Here is a 16,841-nt window from a genome sequence, read left to right on the forward strand (position 1 = left end):
TTTTCGGTTTTGAGGAGAAAATGAGTTAGAAAGCGTTTTAGAAAATTTCAACCGTTGAATATGTTATTAACATGTTCATGAACAACATACTTAAATCTCATCAACATCCATTGGTTGAATGTTGAGAGATCAATGATTGAAGATGGAAGAAGCAAATGAGAAATGAGAGGAAAAATGAAGAGATGATTTACCTTCTCTTTGGAAAATGCAAGAGTGAGAGAGTGAAGTGTGAGGGTTTAAGGAGAGAAGGAAATCAGATTTCCCTCTAGGCACTCATCAAAAATCTCCTAGGGTGGCTAATGATGAGCTCATGAGGTATTTGAGAAAGTGATGTGAGATTTGCTTTATGGAAGTCAAATTTCACATCCCAATGTGAAATGATCACTTCGGGGACATGTGCGATAAACATGTCCGAGTATTATCGGCCAATACTCGATCGGGTATTATAAATCGCCCGATTTTAATATCTGATTAGGATTTCGGATTTCGGCATTCTGAGTGAAAAATATTTAGAAAATAGGTATGGGTGTACTCAGGGTCTATATTGACTCGAAATGAAATTATGAAACCAATGGTGTAATCAGAATTCAATTCCGAGTTACGGAACTCAAAAACCACTTTTTGGGCCGTACCGGGTGAGATTCGGCCGCGACAGCGGTCCGAAACTGACTGTCTCCGAAAATCATAAAAAATTACCACTAAATTGGAAATATAATTACAAGACTAAAACTCAACTAGAGTTTCGTCTAATTCTTTACCGAAAATTCCCAGAAACTCATTTTCGAAAGTATAATTAATAACAATATTAATAAAATCTTATAATTCAAAATCGTAAAATTTGCGGTGTTACACAAGGTATTATAAGCACAATTCTACACTTTTCTGGAAATTGCCTAAACTTATACAAGGCAGTTTTGAGAGTTCAAACCGTTGCAATCAGTTAAGCGGTTAAAACAGAAAACAGTTATAACACAAAACAGACATGTTAATCGATTAAGGTAACACGTTAATCGATTAACCAGTGCAACAATATTAAAACAGAAACTAGTTGTAACAGAAACACTAATATAACAGAAAAACATTTGAGTTAATCAATTAAGTCACCACGTTAATCGATTAACCAACGTATTAAAAAACGTGGTTCAAAAGGTAAACTTCTCATATGTTATGCTTAACTTCTATACATGTTTTAACAATTATATTATGCCTAATATGCACATATAACATGTATGATTAATGCATGAACATACAATTAACTAGATGATATGTCTCATGGATGTGATATGACAATTATAATGGCTTCAGAGACTTGCACCTAGGTTCACCCACCTATACTCATTCACTAAGGCACACATCCCATGCTACTTAGAATAATAGCTTCATTTATATATCCTAGTCTAGATATGACCAATGAGCTCTAGACATGTTGATTGTCGAGTCATCTTCAAGCTTTAATAAAACTTTGTCTTCATCAAAATATATGCAAAACATTGCTAGTATTATCCTTGACACTTTGCACTTTCATTAATGACACCATGATTTAAGGAAATCAAATCTCAAACCAAATCATAGGTATGATTTTATTTTTGTTGTCTTTCAATTTTTTATTTATTTGTAATAGATATAATTTATTCATCATATAAATTTCACATATTTTATTCAACAAATCTATCATCTTTAACTCTCAAACTCACTCAAGGTATAATTTTCTATTCTTTTAATTATTGTCTTTGTTGTTAGATATATTTTATATTATTTCAATTTTTTCTTTGTAGACTCTTTCATATTTCCATTTGTTGAGGAATAATTTGCAATTTCTATATAAGTGTACAATACTAATGTATTTTTTATTATATGTTTATTGTTCTCACTTAAATTATGGATCTGTCATGATATTTTTTCCAGCATTGTAGAAGAGAAAATACACCTTCTAGACTACAATAATTAGATGTTGCCAATACTATTTGAGTGTAATTATAACTCTTTCTTAGAATGCTTTTTATTGTAACAGGAATTATATATATACGTATATTTACATTGTAACGTTCCTTTTATTATTCATTATGAAAAAAATTATTTCAAAACGAATTAAACTATTAATAATTTTCAGATATTAAAAATATTAAATACATATGATAAAATAAATGTTGTTAATATTCCCAAGAAATTAGTTGATTGTTACTATAAAGAAGAAGAAAATTGTCAAAAAAATAATATGTCAATATTAATGACATTAAATTGGGAGATGTTAATCCATTTTTCTCCTTCGCTAACGATCAAGAGAATAAATATGTTTCAGCTTTAATTCCTAATTTTAAGGTGTTATTAGCATTAATAACAACGATGGTGTTATTAGCATTAATAGCAATAACCGTAATTCTTATAATAGTAAAGATTGAAGGTTCATCAAATCTATTTAATTTTTTGAAATTACTAACGAGGTTATTATTAGCATTAATAACCATAACTGTAATTCTCATAATAATTTTACTATTAATTCTCATAGGAATCAAGAGCATGATATTAATGACATCATGATTTAAGGAAATCAAATCCATACATTCAACAATAAAAATCAACATTACAACTCAAAAAATTCAAAATATACTTGACTATTTAATTTGTATGTTCTTATTCAAAATTCACAATATACATTTTAATCATAGGTCTTCAAATATTAAGGCTATTCCATATTTCAAGTAACATATTTCATTGAGGTTATTCCATATTTTTAATTATTGTTTTTGTTGATAGATAATCATATAAATTATTGTCTTTCTTGGTAGATAATCATATAAATTTCATATTCTTTTAATTACTGTCTTTGTTGGTAGATAATCATATAAATTTTGCATATATATAATTTATATTATTTATCACGTTTTCAAATTGTGTTAACTAAATTTATCATCTTCAAATCTCAAACCAAATCATAGGTATGATTTTATTTTTGTTGTCTTTCAATTTTTTCTTCATTTGTGATATATATAATTTATTCATCATATAAATTTCATATATTTTATTCAACAAATCTATGATCTTTAACTCTCAAACTCACTCAAGGTATATTTTTCTATTCTTTTAATTATTGTCTTTGTTGTTAGATATATTTTATATTATTTCAATTTTTATTTGTAGACTCTTTCAAATTTTCATTTGTTGAGGTATGATTTGCAATTTCTATATAAATGTACAAGACTAAGGAATACAAATTCACACATTCAACAACAAAAATTAACATTATAATTATAAAAATTCAAAATGTACTTGACTTATTTTGTATGTCGTTATTCAAAATTCACAATATACATTTCAATCACAGGTCTTCAAATATTAAGGTTATACCATATTTCATTGAGACTTTTACATGTTTTGAATCAAATTAGGAAGTTTCAAATTATACTCATTATAATATAAGGTATGTTTGATTTATATTTTGTGTGAATTATTTTTTATTTATATGTTATTGTCATTATGTTATTTAATTAAAAAAAATCTACTTAAATCATAATATAATCTATTTTCCAAATTGATTAAAAAATTTATCCATCTGAATATCTCATCAAATCATTCAATATGACAAAATAAGATAAAATAATAGTATTATAATTAATACTCAAGGATTTGAAACATAATTAGTATATTTGAAACTACAAATTAATACAGCTACACATAAAATAAATTATAAAATCAAGAATTTGTATATAAATCGAATACTATAAAACATAATGAGCAACAATCTAAAATTAATATAATAATAGTCTTATTTTTATTAAAATTATTACTGGAAAAAATATGTCCTTGATTTGATTTTATTTAAATTATGTTCTTGATTCTTCTGTCTCTATTTTATTAAGAACAATTATAATACATACAAATTTGTATACATTAAAACACATATTTGATTTATATTTTGTTTGAATTATTTTTTAATATTTACTTTCACGCAACATTCACTGTATATATATTTTGTTTGGGGTTTAATGTTTGCTTCTAATATTTTACTATTATAATATTAAAACAATAATAACAATTACTATCATAAAATATTTTAATTAAAATATAACAATGATAGATATATTCATAGAGACATATAATTATTTTTATTAGGAATATATAAAATAACAACTCAATTATGAAAATCTTCTTATTATTTTGATTAAAATTACCAGAAAATATTGCGTCAAATCCTAACATAATATGTTTTTCAAATAGAATAGAAACATTGTTCCATCCTAATAGCTCATAAAATCCTTGACTATAATAACATAAAACAAGAGTATTAAAATTAATACTCAAGGATTTGAAACGTATAATTCAAACTACAAATTGATATAATTGCACATAAGGTCAATTATAAAATCAAGAATTTGTGTTTAAATCCAATAGAATAAAACATAATGACCAACAATCTAAGTTTAATATAATAATAATGTTATTCTTATTAAAATTAATGTCAAACAATATGTCTTTGATTTAATTTTATTGTGGTCATGTAAATGATTCTTCTAACTCTATTTTATTAAAAACAATCATAAGATATATACAATATGTATTCCAATCACATAATAAGTCTTCAAATATTAAGGTCTAGAATTAATTTACTTGATTTTAAGAATTTATATTTTATGAATAAAAGAGAATATAATGAACTTCTAATTTATTAAAAAATTGTAACTCCCATAATTATCTTTTAGTTATTGAAATAATGATTGAAGGAAATACTCATGCTTCTTTCATTAAGGATATTTCAATTAACAAATTTTATTAATGTTATTTCATATTTTGAATCAAATTAGGAAGTATCAAATTATCCTCATTATAACGTATATTTGATTTATATTTTTGTGTGAATTATTTTTTATTTATATGTTACTATCATTATTTTATTTAATTAAAAGATAACACGGAAGAATATAAGTCCTTTTATTAGGAATATATAAAAATAACTACTCAAATGTGAGAGTCTTTCTACTATTTTGATTAAATCCTACAAATTAATAGATATTTAAAACTACAAATTAATACAAGTACACATAAGATCAATTATAAAATCAAGAGTTTGTATACACATTGAATACTATAAAACATAATGAGCCACAATTTGAAATTAATATAATAATAGTCTTATTTTTATTAAAATTATTACTCGAATAAACATGTCCTTCATTTGATTTTTTTTATATAATTGATTCTTCTACCTCTATTTTATTAAGAGCAATTATAATATATACAAATTTGTATCATTAAAACACTTATTTGATTTATATTTTGTTTGAATTAATTTTTATTCTTTATTTTCAGTATTTTGTTTGAAGTTTAGTGCTTGCTTTTAAATTCTAATATTGCAATGTTACTATTACAATATTAAAACAATAATAACAATTACTATCCTCAAATTATTTAATTAAAGGATAACAATGGTAGATATATTCAGGGGAAATATAATAATTTTTATTAGGAATATATAAAAATAACAACTCAATTATGAGAATCTTCTTATTATTTATATTAAAATTACCAAAAAATATCATATCATATCTTAACATAATGTGTTTTTCAAGAGTTGGTACTTACAGATGAAGAACTACAAAATCTAACATTATTAGATATTGAAAAGTTACTACAAGCCAATCGAAAAAGTTTGAAAGACTATCCATCAATGTCATACCCAAACAGATATATAACAAGTCGATTAGGCAATAGTGGACTTAAAACATAACTTCAACCTTCTTCTCAGTTCTCTTACATGTACTACAACTTACTCACATTTTCAGGAATGACCAAATAATTTTTGGTAACCTTAAAAATAAAAATAAGATCTAATTCTAATTCTATATATAAACTAATACACATGAGCAAATAACTATTTTAAAAACAATTATGGAAGTAGTTAACCACAATAAAGGATGCATGTACTTCTTATATGGTTATGGGGGAACTGGAAAGACTCATATGTGAGAACTTTTACATATGCATTGAGGTCTCAAAAGCATATAGTACTAACGGTAGCTTCCAGTGATATAGCTTCTTTGTTGTTACCAGGAGATAGAACAACACACTCAAAATTCAAGATACCTATACCATCTCTTGACAACTCTGTTTGTAACATTCAACAAGGGTTTGAACTAGTAGAACTATTGAAACAAACAAAGTTAATTATATGGGATGAAGCTCTGATGACACATAAATACTGCTTTGAGGCACTTGATAAAAGTCTCAGAGATATAATGGGCACTACATGGAATGATTCAATTGTTTTTGGAGGTAAGGTTGTAGTTTTTGGAGGGGATTCTTGACAAATCTTACCAGTGATTCCAAAAGGAGGTCGTTCAGATATTGTACATACCACAATTAATGCATCATATCTTTGGCACAATTGTAAAATATTAACTCTCACAAAAAACATGCGTTTATAAAATAATTCAAATGCAAGTGAAATCGCAAAATTTTCAGATTGGATATTAAATGTGGGGAATTAGAAATTATCCGAGCCTAATAATGGTTGTGCTGAAATAGATATTCCAGAAGAATTTTTTATTCTAAATTTTGATAAGAATGGTAAAACTCTAACATGTATTCTACATCTACTTCAACATTCATATACTAAATTATTATTTTCCATAAATCTGATTAGTCTTTTATTTCAAATCCATGAGGTTAAATATAAAATAACAACCTCCAAAGTTACACTCTATGATATCTATCATACATAACAATTATTTCTCTTCTACTATACAATCTTCAAATTCAATTCTTTAAACTCATGCCAACAATAAAACACTTTACTCGTGCAAATGCACGGGTATCCTACTAGTATACTCAAAAAAATAAGGATTATCGAGAGAAAAGCATCTAACATTTCTTGTAAATAATTGTTTTGTAAATTAGAGTTAAATATATAATTGTTTTGTAAATAATAGACCAAACTCTATCCCACACATTACAAAAATCCTATACCTATTTAACTTAACCAAATGTTAATAATAGGCAAAATGCACTCGATCTTCCTCAAACTTTTGATCACTTCACAAATTGACACTACAAACTTTAAAATCATCAAAACCAGCTATTAAACTATTATAACTATTTCGATAGAAATTTATATCCAACACAATAAAGAAAATTCTTCAAATTACTTATGTTTATAGAAATTTAAGCTCATTTACCTTTTTATAAAAATATTATGGTTTGAATAATAAAATCACAAAACTCTTACTTGGATTCGACGAATGGATAACAATAGTTAGAAATAACAACCAATATTTCAATCTACTAACATTGTTGATAAGTATTAGAAGGTAAGACATTTGAATTGTCATTTGGGTATCAATAACTCGTTTTAGTCTTAGTCGAGTATGGTTTCCTTTTATGAGAAAATGGTTTGATTTTGAGATAAAAAGATATTATGAGTGAGACCATGATAATTCTTGAGTCATGTAGTACTTGAGCATGTTAAATTGTTACGTGGAAGAAAAAAAAATTTAAAAATAAGCCATAATTAAAACACGGAAATAAAAGTCAGAAGTTTTAGACTCCATATCATTTTGTCTTAAAATAACATGATGAATACTAGACAAAGACTATTGATATAATTATAGTAATTCAAAGGTAAATTAAAATGGTTTAAAAGGCAATTTTGCGAATTTAAAATGACTAAAAGTTTAATAAATATTATATAATTTTCCCTTTATATTAATCATTATCTATTATCTAAACAAGGCTTAAATATATTAAATACTAATTAATAAATCATCACACCTATCCATTAATAGTCATTAATCATTTAAGTAAAAGAAATATAATCCACTATATTATGTTGCAAAAAGTGTATCAATTTATATACTACAGTTTATATTCGGTAAAAAATATTTAATTATTAAATTTTAAGTTAAATATATTTTTTTAAATGAATGAAACACTTGTGCCACATTGGATAATGCTCCCAAGAGTGGGGCTGGGGCAGAGTGGTCATTTTCACAGTACAACCCCATCTTTATAACCTCCCACTCTCTCACATTGCTTCATTTCCCTTGCGCCTTCAGTTATTTTATTTTCTCTCCTCTCTCTGCTCCCAAATCCTAGTGAGAGAAGAAAACCTTTCTCTCTCTTCATTCTTCTTCAGTAACTCTCTTTTACTCTCACATTTCTCACTCACAACAACCTCAACTGATTATTATTCCTCTTTCACTTTTCTTCAAGGTAGAAAAAACGATCACTCTATTTCTCTAGGGTTTTGATTTTGATTTTGTGCTTTGTGTTTTTGTTTATTTTGGATTTTTTTGGAGCTATTTACTGTGTACTTGTTGTAATCGTCACTGTGAGTGGTTTTTGCTGTAATCTGTTTCCTTTTTTTGACTAATTTTTCCGATTCTTGTGTTCTTTTGTCGTTTTATGGTGACTAGGTTTTCAAGGTTTTTGCTGGTTCTGTGATGTGAAATACTTTTCCGGTTTCAGATTGAAAGTTGTTATTTTATTTTTCATTTTTTTAATTTTGTTGGTGTTTTTTTTGGTTATGGTGGTATTGGTTATTTTTACACGTCTTGTAATTTTGTTGACGAGTTTTGGTATTTCTCTTGCAATGTATGTGAATATTGTAGTGATTCTCTGTTTCTGATAAACATGTGATATTTTTTCGTTAAGCATTTTTTTTTGTATTTTAGGGTTTAGATATGGAGAAAAGGGCCTTATGTTTCTCGTACGTTCAAAAATCATTGTAAACTTAATTTACTTTTTGGTATTTTTTAACTTTTCTTATGCTTTTCCATGTATTTTCTTCTTTCTGAAAATCTACTACCCATATTTTCTTAACACTGGTAGTATTCTTTTGAACACTCTGTTTTTTATTTCTATAAATTATTTTGTTAAACGCACTGCTTGTTATATTATTTGAATGATTTTATATAAGTATGTAGCTTTTCTTTCAGACGGATGTATTGTCTGTGTTGCTCTTGCCATATTTTTTTTATAATTTGTGATCATTTTGCATTGATCACAAACGTGGTAATTTTTTTTCCTGTTTCGTTGTGTTTAGTACTTCGAATGATGCTTTGATTAAGAAAATGTGTTGTTTATGCATGTACCTTTTTCACAGTTCTTGCATCATATGATGTTGATCTTGCAACGTTTTCCCTTTTATTTTTGATCAAATTGCATTTACATGGTGGTGTAGTAATGTTTTTTTTAATGTTTTTTTAGTACGCGTGTAGCGCCTGTATTCATCTCAAATGTGTTTCACATGTAGCTTATCTTCAAAGTGATTTGATGGTTTCACCATATATTTCCTTTTATTTTTGATTAATTTGCATTGACGGTGTTCAAAAGAGTGTATAATGTATTGTGTAGGGGTTATTTATGACATGCATACTAATGTTTGTTCTGTTTTATCATGTGTGTGCAGTCTTAATCATGGCGAGGAAGAGGAGAACTGAAGGACCCAGTGGAGGTGAAAGCTCTGAGCACCCTGCTGAAAGGAGTGCCCCACCCCCTCAACAGTATGCCCCTCCAGCTGGAATGGCAGGATCACCCCAGGGTGGACGTGGAGGTTATGCACCTCAAGGAGGACGTGGTGGTGGTGGTGGGCGTGGTCGTGGTATGCCCCAACAACAATATGGTGGTCCCCCTGACTATCAACAAGGTCGAGGAAGGGGAGGGCCACCTCAACAAGGAGGCCGTGGTGGAAGATATGGTGGTGGTGAGTATGGTGGTGGTGGTGAGTATGGTGGTAGTGGCGGACGTGGTGGCAGTGGTGTTGGACGTGGTGGCAGTGGTGTTGGACGTGGTGGTGGTGAGTATGTTGGTGGAGGTGGCCGTGGTGGGGCCCGTGGTGGTGTTATGGGCAGTGGCCGTGGCGTAGGACCTGGATCTTCATATGGTGGCTCTTCCAGGCTACCTTACCCCGAGCTGCACCAAGCAACCCCAGTTCCATACCAAACTGGGGCGACTCCTCAGCCTACACCAGTTGAGGCTGCATCTTCTTCGAAAGCACCTGAGCCATTACCAGTGGAACAGAAAATGGAGCAGCTGTCCATTCAATCAGAAACGGAGCAGCCGCCCATTCAATCAAACACGGAGCAGCTGTCCATTCAATCAGAAGCTGTTGATGTTCCTGATACTGCTCCTGTTGCTCCACCTGCCAGCAAATCATCAATCAGGTTTCCTCTTCGTCCTGGAAAGGGTACCTTTGGCCATAAATGTATTGTCAAGGCCAATCACTTCTTTGCCGAGCTGCCTAATAAAGATTTGCATCAATATGATGTAAGTTCCACTTTAAACGGTTACTGCTCTTGGTTCCATCGCTTCTTATGATTTCGCTAACTCTTATTGCTGCTCTTGGTTGATTAGGTCACAATTACCCCAGAAGTGACTTCAAGAGGAGTGAACCGAGCTGTGATGGAACAACTTGTGAAGCTGTATCGTAATTCTCATCTTGGAAAAAGGCTCCCTGCTTATGACGGCCGCAAGAGCCTGTATACTGCTGGCCCGCTTCCTTTTGTTTCAAAGGAGTTTCGTGTCTCTCTTATTGATGAAGATGATGGAACAGGAGCACAGAGGTTTACCTCATTCATGTTCATTACCAACTGTAAATTAATTGTTTATTTTATCCTTGTTTATATGTTAATCTTTTGTGTTTATATTTCAACACAGGAGAGAAAGGGAGTTCAAAGTTGTGATTAAAATGGCTGCAAGGGCAGACCTTCATCATTTAGGACTCTTTCTTCAGGGGAGGCAGACTGATGCCCCTCAGGAAGCTCTGCAAGTTCTTGACATTGTCTTGCGTGAACTCCCTACTGCAAGGTTCTTGACATATCCCTTTTAAGTTCTGTTTAGTTCACTGTGGTTTCTATTTCCACACTTGCTTTTGCTAACTGGGTTAGCGATGTTGCAGGTACTGCCCTGTTGGAAGATCATTTTATTCCCCTGATCTTGGTAGAAGGCAGCCATTAGGTGAGGGTTTGGAAAGTTGGCGTGGTTTTTATCAAAGTATCCGCCCCACTCAGATGGGACTGTCTCTGAACATTGGTATGTGATATCATTCTGTTTGTTTGAATGCTTCTTTCAGTTTTCATGGACTCTATTTATGTTCTTCTGAACCCATTTTGTTCTAAAATAAATTTGAATTTATGGATGTGCAGACATGTCCTCCACTGCGTTTATTGAGCCATTGCCAGTAGTCGACTTCGTCACTGAACTGCTGAACAGGGATGTCTGTCAGCGACCCCTGTCTGATTCTGATCGTGTGAAGGTTTGATTTTGATGATGTCCTTTCATAATAAAAAGTACATGTTTTAATTTTATGTGGTTAGTGTGTAACTCTTTTCAGTGTTAGTAGGCCATCAATTAAAGGTTTAAAGCTTTAGTACAAGGTGGTACTCTGTTGTGTGAATGTCTTTTCTTATTTTTCAATCACTATCTATATATACCAAATAATATTAGATTTGCTTTTGGCAGCATCAAATGAACTTCATTTTATGTTGTTGAAAACTTGGATATGATGTTTTGCTTTTCAGTCCTTTCTTGATAACATGTACATCATGTTTAAATTTTATTTACAGTTACTGTATATAATACATTTCAATGTTTGTGGACTGATAATTAGAGCTTTAATATTGCAGTATAGCATTGATACTCTATTGTATGCATGCACTTGTGCTTTCTTATTTTGCTGTCACTTAATATACCAAGTTCTCTTTCATTTGCATTGCAGCATCAAATAAACTTTCATTTTATTTAGTTGGAAACTTGGAGATGCTGTTTTGATTTTCAGTTCTACTTTTAAGGAAATAACAAGTTTTCTCCATCTTTTCATTTCTGAATTACAGATAAAAAAAGCACTCCGGGGTATAAAAGTTGAAGTAACACATCGTGGAAACATGAGAAGAAAATATCGTATCTCTGGTCTTACCTCACAAGCTACAAGAGAGCTTACGTGAGTAGTATTAATTAAGTTTTCTTAATGCAACCTAGAGATTCTGGTGCTGACCTTGTGTTCTCAATAATTCTAGATTCCCTGTGGATGAGAGGGGAACGATGAAATCTGTTGTGGAGTATTTCCTTGAGACTTATGGTTTTATTATAAAGAATACCCAGTGGCCTTGTTTGCAAGTAGGCAATACACAGAGACCAAACTATTTGCCAATGGAGGTACATGTTCTCATAGGCTTAAGGTTTTCCTGCTATGATGTGAATGTGCCTATGCTAATTGGTTGTCTGGGTGTAGGTTTGCAAGATTGTAGAAGGTCAAAGGTACTCAAAGAGGTTGAATGAGAGGCAGATTACTGCTTTGCTCAAAGTCACATGCCAGCGTCCCGTTGAGAGGGAACGTGATATTATGCAGGTCTCTGAATGTCTCCTAGCTCCCTGTTACAGACGTTTTACATCGTTGATACATGATTATTCACGGTTTTGTATTTAGTTTTATCACTTGTAGTTTGTGGGTTCTTGATTGCCAATTGTAAGTTTAACTAGCCTTTTATAGCCTACTTATTCATTGTGTTTTCACTATTCAGACTGTACGTCACAATGCTTATCATGAGGACCCATATGCCAAAGAGTTCGGAATTAAAATTAGCGACAAACTCGCCCAAGTTGAAGCTCGCATCCTCCCTCCACCTCGGGTAATTTTCCTCCTTTGTCTTGTTTTAAAATAATTTCATTGGTTTGTAAACTTAAATTGTGTAAAAAATGATAAATAACATTTTTGTTTTCTTCAGCTCAAATATCATGATACAGGTAGAGAAAAAGATTGCTTGCCTCAAGTTGGCCAATGGAATATGATGAATAAGGTGATTTTGTACTGTTTGGTTTATGTGCTGGCTATTGTATAGAAAGACAATAAATTGCATTATTAATTTTATGCATTTACCCTTGTTTGAGTATTCATTTGCAAACAGTAACAGTATATATTCTTCCTCATTGTATTCTTGGCTTAAATTTTATTTTACCCAAGCTTTTATTGGGGTTGGTGATCACTGCAACTGTCTTCTTTTACCTGTATTAGCTGGCATTGCTTATCAGTAATGAGAAGTGTTTAGTTTATCTGCCATGGCTCTTTTATCCTGAAAAGTTGAGTTCATATGGGTATGCTGATTTTATTTTACTCTTCTCTAAAGAAATAATATATTAGTTGAGGTAGTGTGTTAATTAGTTATACAGTTTGGGTAAACATTATATAAATACTTACAATTGTGTGCGTTTACATGACAATTCATAGAGGACTGAAGATATATTGTTGACTAAAATTTTCACTGATTATTATGTTGAAGGTTAATTGTTCTCCCACTTGCTTATTAAATCTGAAATAGTCTTTTGCTGTTCATGAATTATACAGAAAATGGTCAATGGGGGAACAGTCAATCACTGGTTCTGCATAAACTTTGCAAGGAACATTCAAGATAATGTTGCACGGACCTTTTGTTTTGAACTTGCCCATATGTGTCAAATATCTGGCATGGTATGTATACTTCATATTCACGGTATTCAAACATGTTTTTCATACCATTAGGTACGGTATTTGATCTTTTTGTTGAATGTGACCAGTCATTCAATCCAGAACCAGTTGTTCCTGTACTCAGTGCTCGCCCTGACCAAGTTGAAAAAGTTCTGAAAAATAGGCATTCTGATGCTAAGAGAAGACTGCAGGGACAGGATCTTCATCTGCTCATTGTTATTTTGCCAGATAATAATGGCTCTCTTTATGGTAATGACATGTCAACTACTCTATTATCCCCCTCTTCATGGTGAATATATCTCTTAAAATTTTTGATTTTTTATGCAGGTGACCTCAAACGTATATGTGAGACAGATCTTGGGGTTGTTTCTCAATGTTGTCTATCAAAGCATGTATTTAAAATGAGCAAGCAGTACCTTGCAAATGTTGCTTTGAAAATTAATGTCAAGGTTGGAGGAAGGAATACTGTGCTTGTTGATGCCCTTTCACGACGCATTCCCTTGGTCAGTGACAGGCCTACAATTATTTTTGGAGCTGATGTGACTCATCCACATCCTGGAGAGGATTCTAGCCCTTCTATTGCAGCTGTATGTTTCTGAACTTGTATTTAGGCCCAACCATTCCAAGCTTGAAATTTAATGTATGTTTTTTAATTATGTGTTGAAATAGGTTGTGGCTTCTCAAGATTGGCCTGAAATTACCCAGTATGCTGGTCTTGTTTGTGCCCAAGCACACAGGCAAGAACTCATTCAGGATCTGTTTAAGCAGTGGCAGGATCCAGTCAGAGGGACTATGACTGGTGGAATGATCAAGTATGCTCTGTCTCTACACATGATAAGCGAGCTCAATGATGCACATATTTGGATCCCTTGCTTGCCGGGCCAAGACCTGCATTAGTTTCAGTTTTCTAGTTTAGTTTCTTATTTTATTATTTTTGGCAGGGAACTTCTCATATCTTTCCGGAGGGCAACAGGGCAGAAGCCAACTCGTATCATATTTTACAGGTATTGTTATTTGAGTCTAATCTTGTATGTTGATTTATTGTACATTATATATGATGATGGGAAAATATTATATGCAGGGATGGTGTTAGTGAGGGTCAGTTTTATCAAGTTTTATTGTTTGAGCTTGATGCTATTCGGAAGGTGAAGTGAATATGTTTTGCTTGCTTTTATTTACTACAACATTTATGAATGATCCATGTTGCTAATGCTTTTCCAACTTACTCATTTTCAGGCTTGTGCATCTCTTGAGGCTAACTATCAGCCACCTGTGACGTTTGTGGTGGTTCAGAAGCGCCATCATACGAGGCTCTTTGCAAGCAACCATAATGACAGGGGTTCTGTGGATAGGAGTGGGAATATATTACCTGGTATTCATTCTATAATTTGCTATGGTTTGTGTACTTTTACTACCTTCATAAGTTTGAAGCTTTAGAAACTACCTGGAAACCTTGCAGGAACTGTGGTAGACTCCAAAATCTGTCATCCCACAGAATTTGACTTTTATCTTTGCAGTCATGCTGGAATACAGGTGAATATTTTTTGCCTTATTTATTTTTGCCATTTATAAAACAGTAAATAATAATTTTAACGGATTATGTTTGTGAAAATACTACAGGGTACAAGCCGTCCTGCTCATTACCATGTTCTGTGGGACGAGAACAATTTTTCTGCTGATGGTTTACAGACTCTAACCAACAACCTGTGCTACACGTTAGTATTTGTGATATGCTAGTTTCCCTTACTTTGTCTTATTTGTTTGCTATTGGGTTCCTCTGGTATTTCCATTACTAATTGAATCTGATGATTTTCTAATTTTGTTTTTCGTAGTTACGCAAGGTGTACACGCTCTGTTTCAATTGGTGAGTCTTTTTTATTTAAAAACTAGATGATTACATGATAACTTGTTTGGATTTATCTGCATTTATGTTATATGTAGCTCACTAGTCGTGTGGTGTTCTTCCTTGCAGTGCCTCCTGCCTATTATGCTCATCTTGCTGCATTTCGGGCTCGGTTCTACATGGAACCTGAGACTTCTGACAGTGGGTCAATGGCAAGTGGTGCACTTGCTGCTAGTCGTGCACCTGGTGGCAATGCGACCCGTAGCACTCGGGCACCTGGTGGCAATGCTGCTGTGAGGCCGCTTCCTGCATTGAGGGATAATGTGAAGAAGGTCATGTTTTACTGCTAAGATGTTAGCGGTGTTTCAAGTTATGGGGCTCTGCTCTGTTTAAGTTGTTTTGAAAGCATCTTTCCGATATTGAACGGTGTTATTTCATTGCACTCTCTTTCTATCTCTCTCTTGAAAACATGTTATTGTTTGACTTGTGATCTGACATTTTTATGGTTGAATCTGTGGTTTTTTTAGTTGGGTTTTCTTGTGGCATGTCTGATATTTGGGTTTTCTTGTGGCATGTCTGATATTTGGGTTCAACAAAAAAGAGAGATGTAATTTTTTGTTGGCACCCTTGAGACTTAAGGTGTTTTGTGCACCGTTGCCTTCAAATTTATCTGTTTAATGGTTGTTTCTATGATATATTCTCTGATAACATGATGTGCCTATTTTCTCAATTATTGACATTTTAACTTAAAAAATATGAACATTTTCTGAATGTCATGAATTTCCTTAAAATATAAATTGGCTGTATTTACTCTTGGAAATAAAACTATCACATAGAAACAGTTTATATAATCCCTTGGAAATAAAACTTTCTATTGCAAAAAGCAGCTTATATATACTTGCTGTTATTTTTTTGGAACTCCAGAATCCCCTTGTATATGCAAATGTCATGTTTGCTTTTTATTTTCTTTCATAAACTATCGACTCCGTTTTGTCTGCGGTTAAAACTTACACATTCTTGTTACCTTCCATTATACAACCAAGTTGAAATGACTTCAAGCCTTTATACCTTTGTCTTCCTTCTCCTCCAAATTTCTTAAGCTACTGCTACCTATCCTATTCACGTGACTCGTGTGCCCTTCATATCCTTTTATCACATGATAGACGATTGATAATTGGACAAGAAAATGATTTTCAATACGTATTCTGGGAACTCTTTGAATTTATGTTTCAAAGTTGATTAGAAAGTTTTGGGATTTGAACCTTGAAAACGGTTTTTAATGTTGTGGTGGGTTTGCAGTGTGTTTTTGAGTTTAGGAAGACCATGTCAAGATGGTGCTTCTTCCATGAGCGGATTGGACAGTAAAAATTGGGATACATGAACTGTTATTCTTGCTAAGCGAGCCTCATTGAAGGAGCACTTGCATCCAAAAATACCAAATTTTCTTCCCATTCTTGTTGAGTGAGGTTACTCAAAGACTCACTAAATTTTTGTCCTCCAAAAATAGAAATCATTTTGTCTTATTTCTTAGATGTGATAGAATATCAG

The 16,841-nt window shown here is 31.8% G+C and overlaps 1 protein-coding gene across 1 annotated transcript; it reads left to right on the forward strand.

Moving 5' to 3' along the window:
* Nucleotides 1-8,024: 8,024 nt before the first annotated feature.
* Nucleotides 8,025-15,940, forward strand: LOC109338574 (protein argonaute 1-like). Its single transcript, XM_019575846.1, has 23 exons — nt 8,025-8,202; nt 9,401-9,715; nt 9,776-10,257; nt 10,345-10,553; nt 10,648-10,797; nt 10,889-11,022; nt 11,136-11,245; nt 11,823-11,929; nt 12,006-12,144; nt 12,221-12,337; nt 12,510-12,617; nt 12,714-12,785; nt 13,331-13,453; nt 13,540-13,699; nt 13,778-14,037; nt 14,120-14,262; nt 14,392-14,454; nt 14,532-14,595; nt 14,687-14,822; nt 14,910-14,983; nt 15,071-15,165; nt 15,283-15,314; nt 15,423-15,940. Exons 2-23 carry the CDS (start codon nt 9,409-9,411, stop codon nt 15,641-15,643), a joined length of 3,306 nt encoding a protein of 1,101 aa, XP_019431391.1. The 5' UTR covers nt 8,025-8,202; nt 9,401-9,408; the 3' UTR covers nt 15,644-15,940.
* Nucleotides 15,941-16,841: the final 901 nt, after the last annotated feature.

The sequence above is a fragment of the Lupinus angustifolius genome, unplaced genomic scaffold (genome assembly GCF_001865875.1).
Source record: "Lupinus angustifolius cultivar Tanjil unplaced genomic scaffold, LupAngTanjil_v1.0 Scaffold_29_44, whole genome shotgun sequence".
Lineage (NCBI taxonomy): Eukaryota > Viridiplantae > Streptophyta > Magnoliopsida > Fabales > Fabaceae > Lupinus > Lupinus angustifolius.

What these genes read in the sequence shown, in the direction of transcription:
- LOC109338574 (XM_019575846.1), top strand. Translation starts at nt 9,409, where the DNA reads ATGGCGAGGAAGAGGAGAACTGAAGGACCCAGTGGAGGTGAAAGCTCT. An exon ending in GATGGAACAGGAGCACAGAG is followed by an intron (nt 10,554 to 10,647) that starts GTTTACCTCATT and finishes ATTTCAACACAG; the next exon opens with GAGAGAAAGGGAGTTCAAAG. An exon ending in GGGACTGTCTCTGAACATTG is followed by an intron (nt 11,023 to 11,135) that starts GTATGTGATATC and finishes ATGGATGTGCAG; the next exon opens with ACATGTCCTCCACTGCGTTT.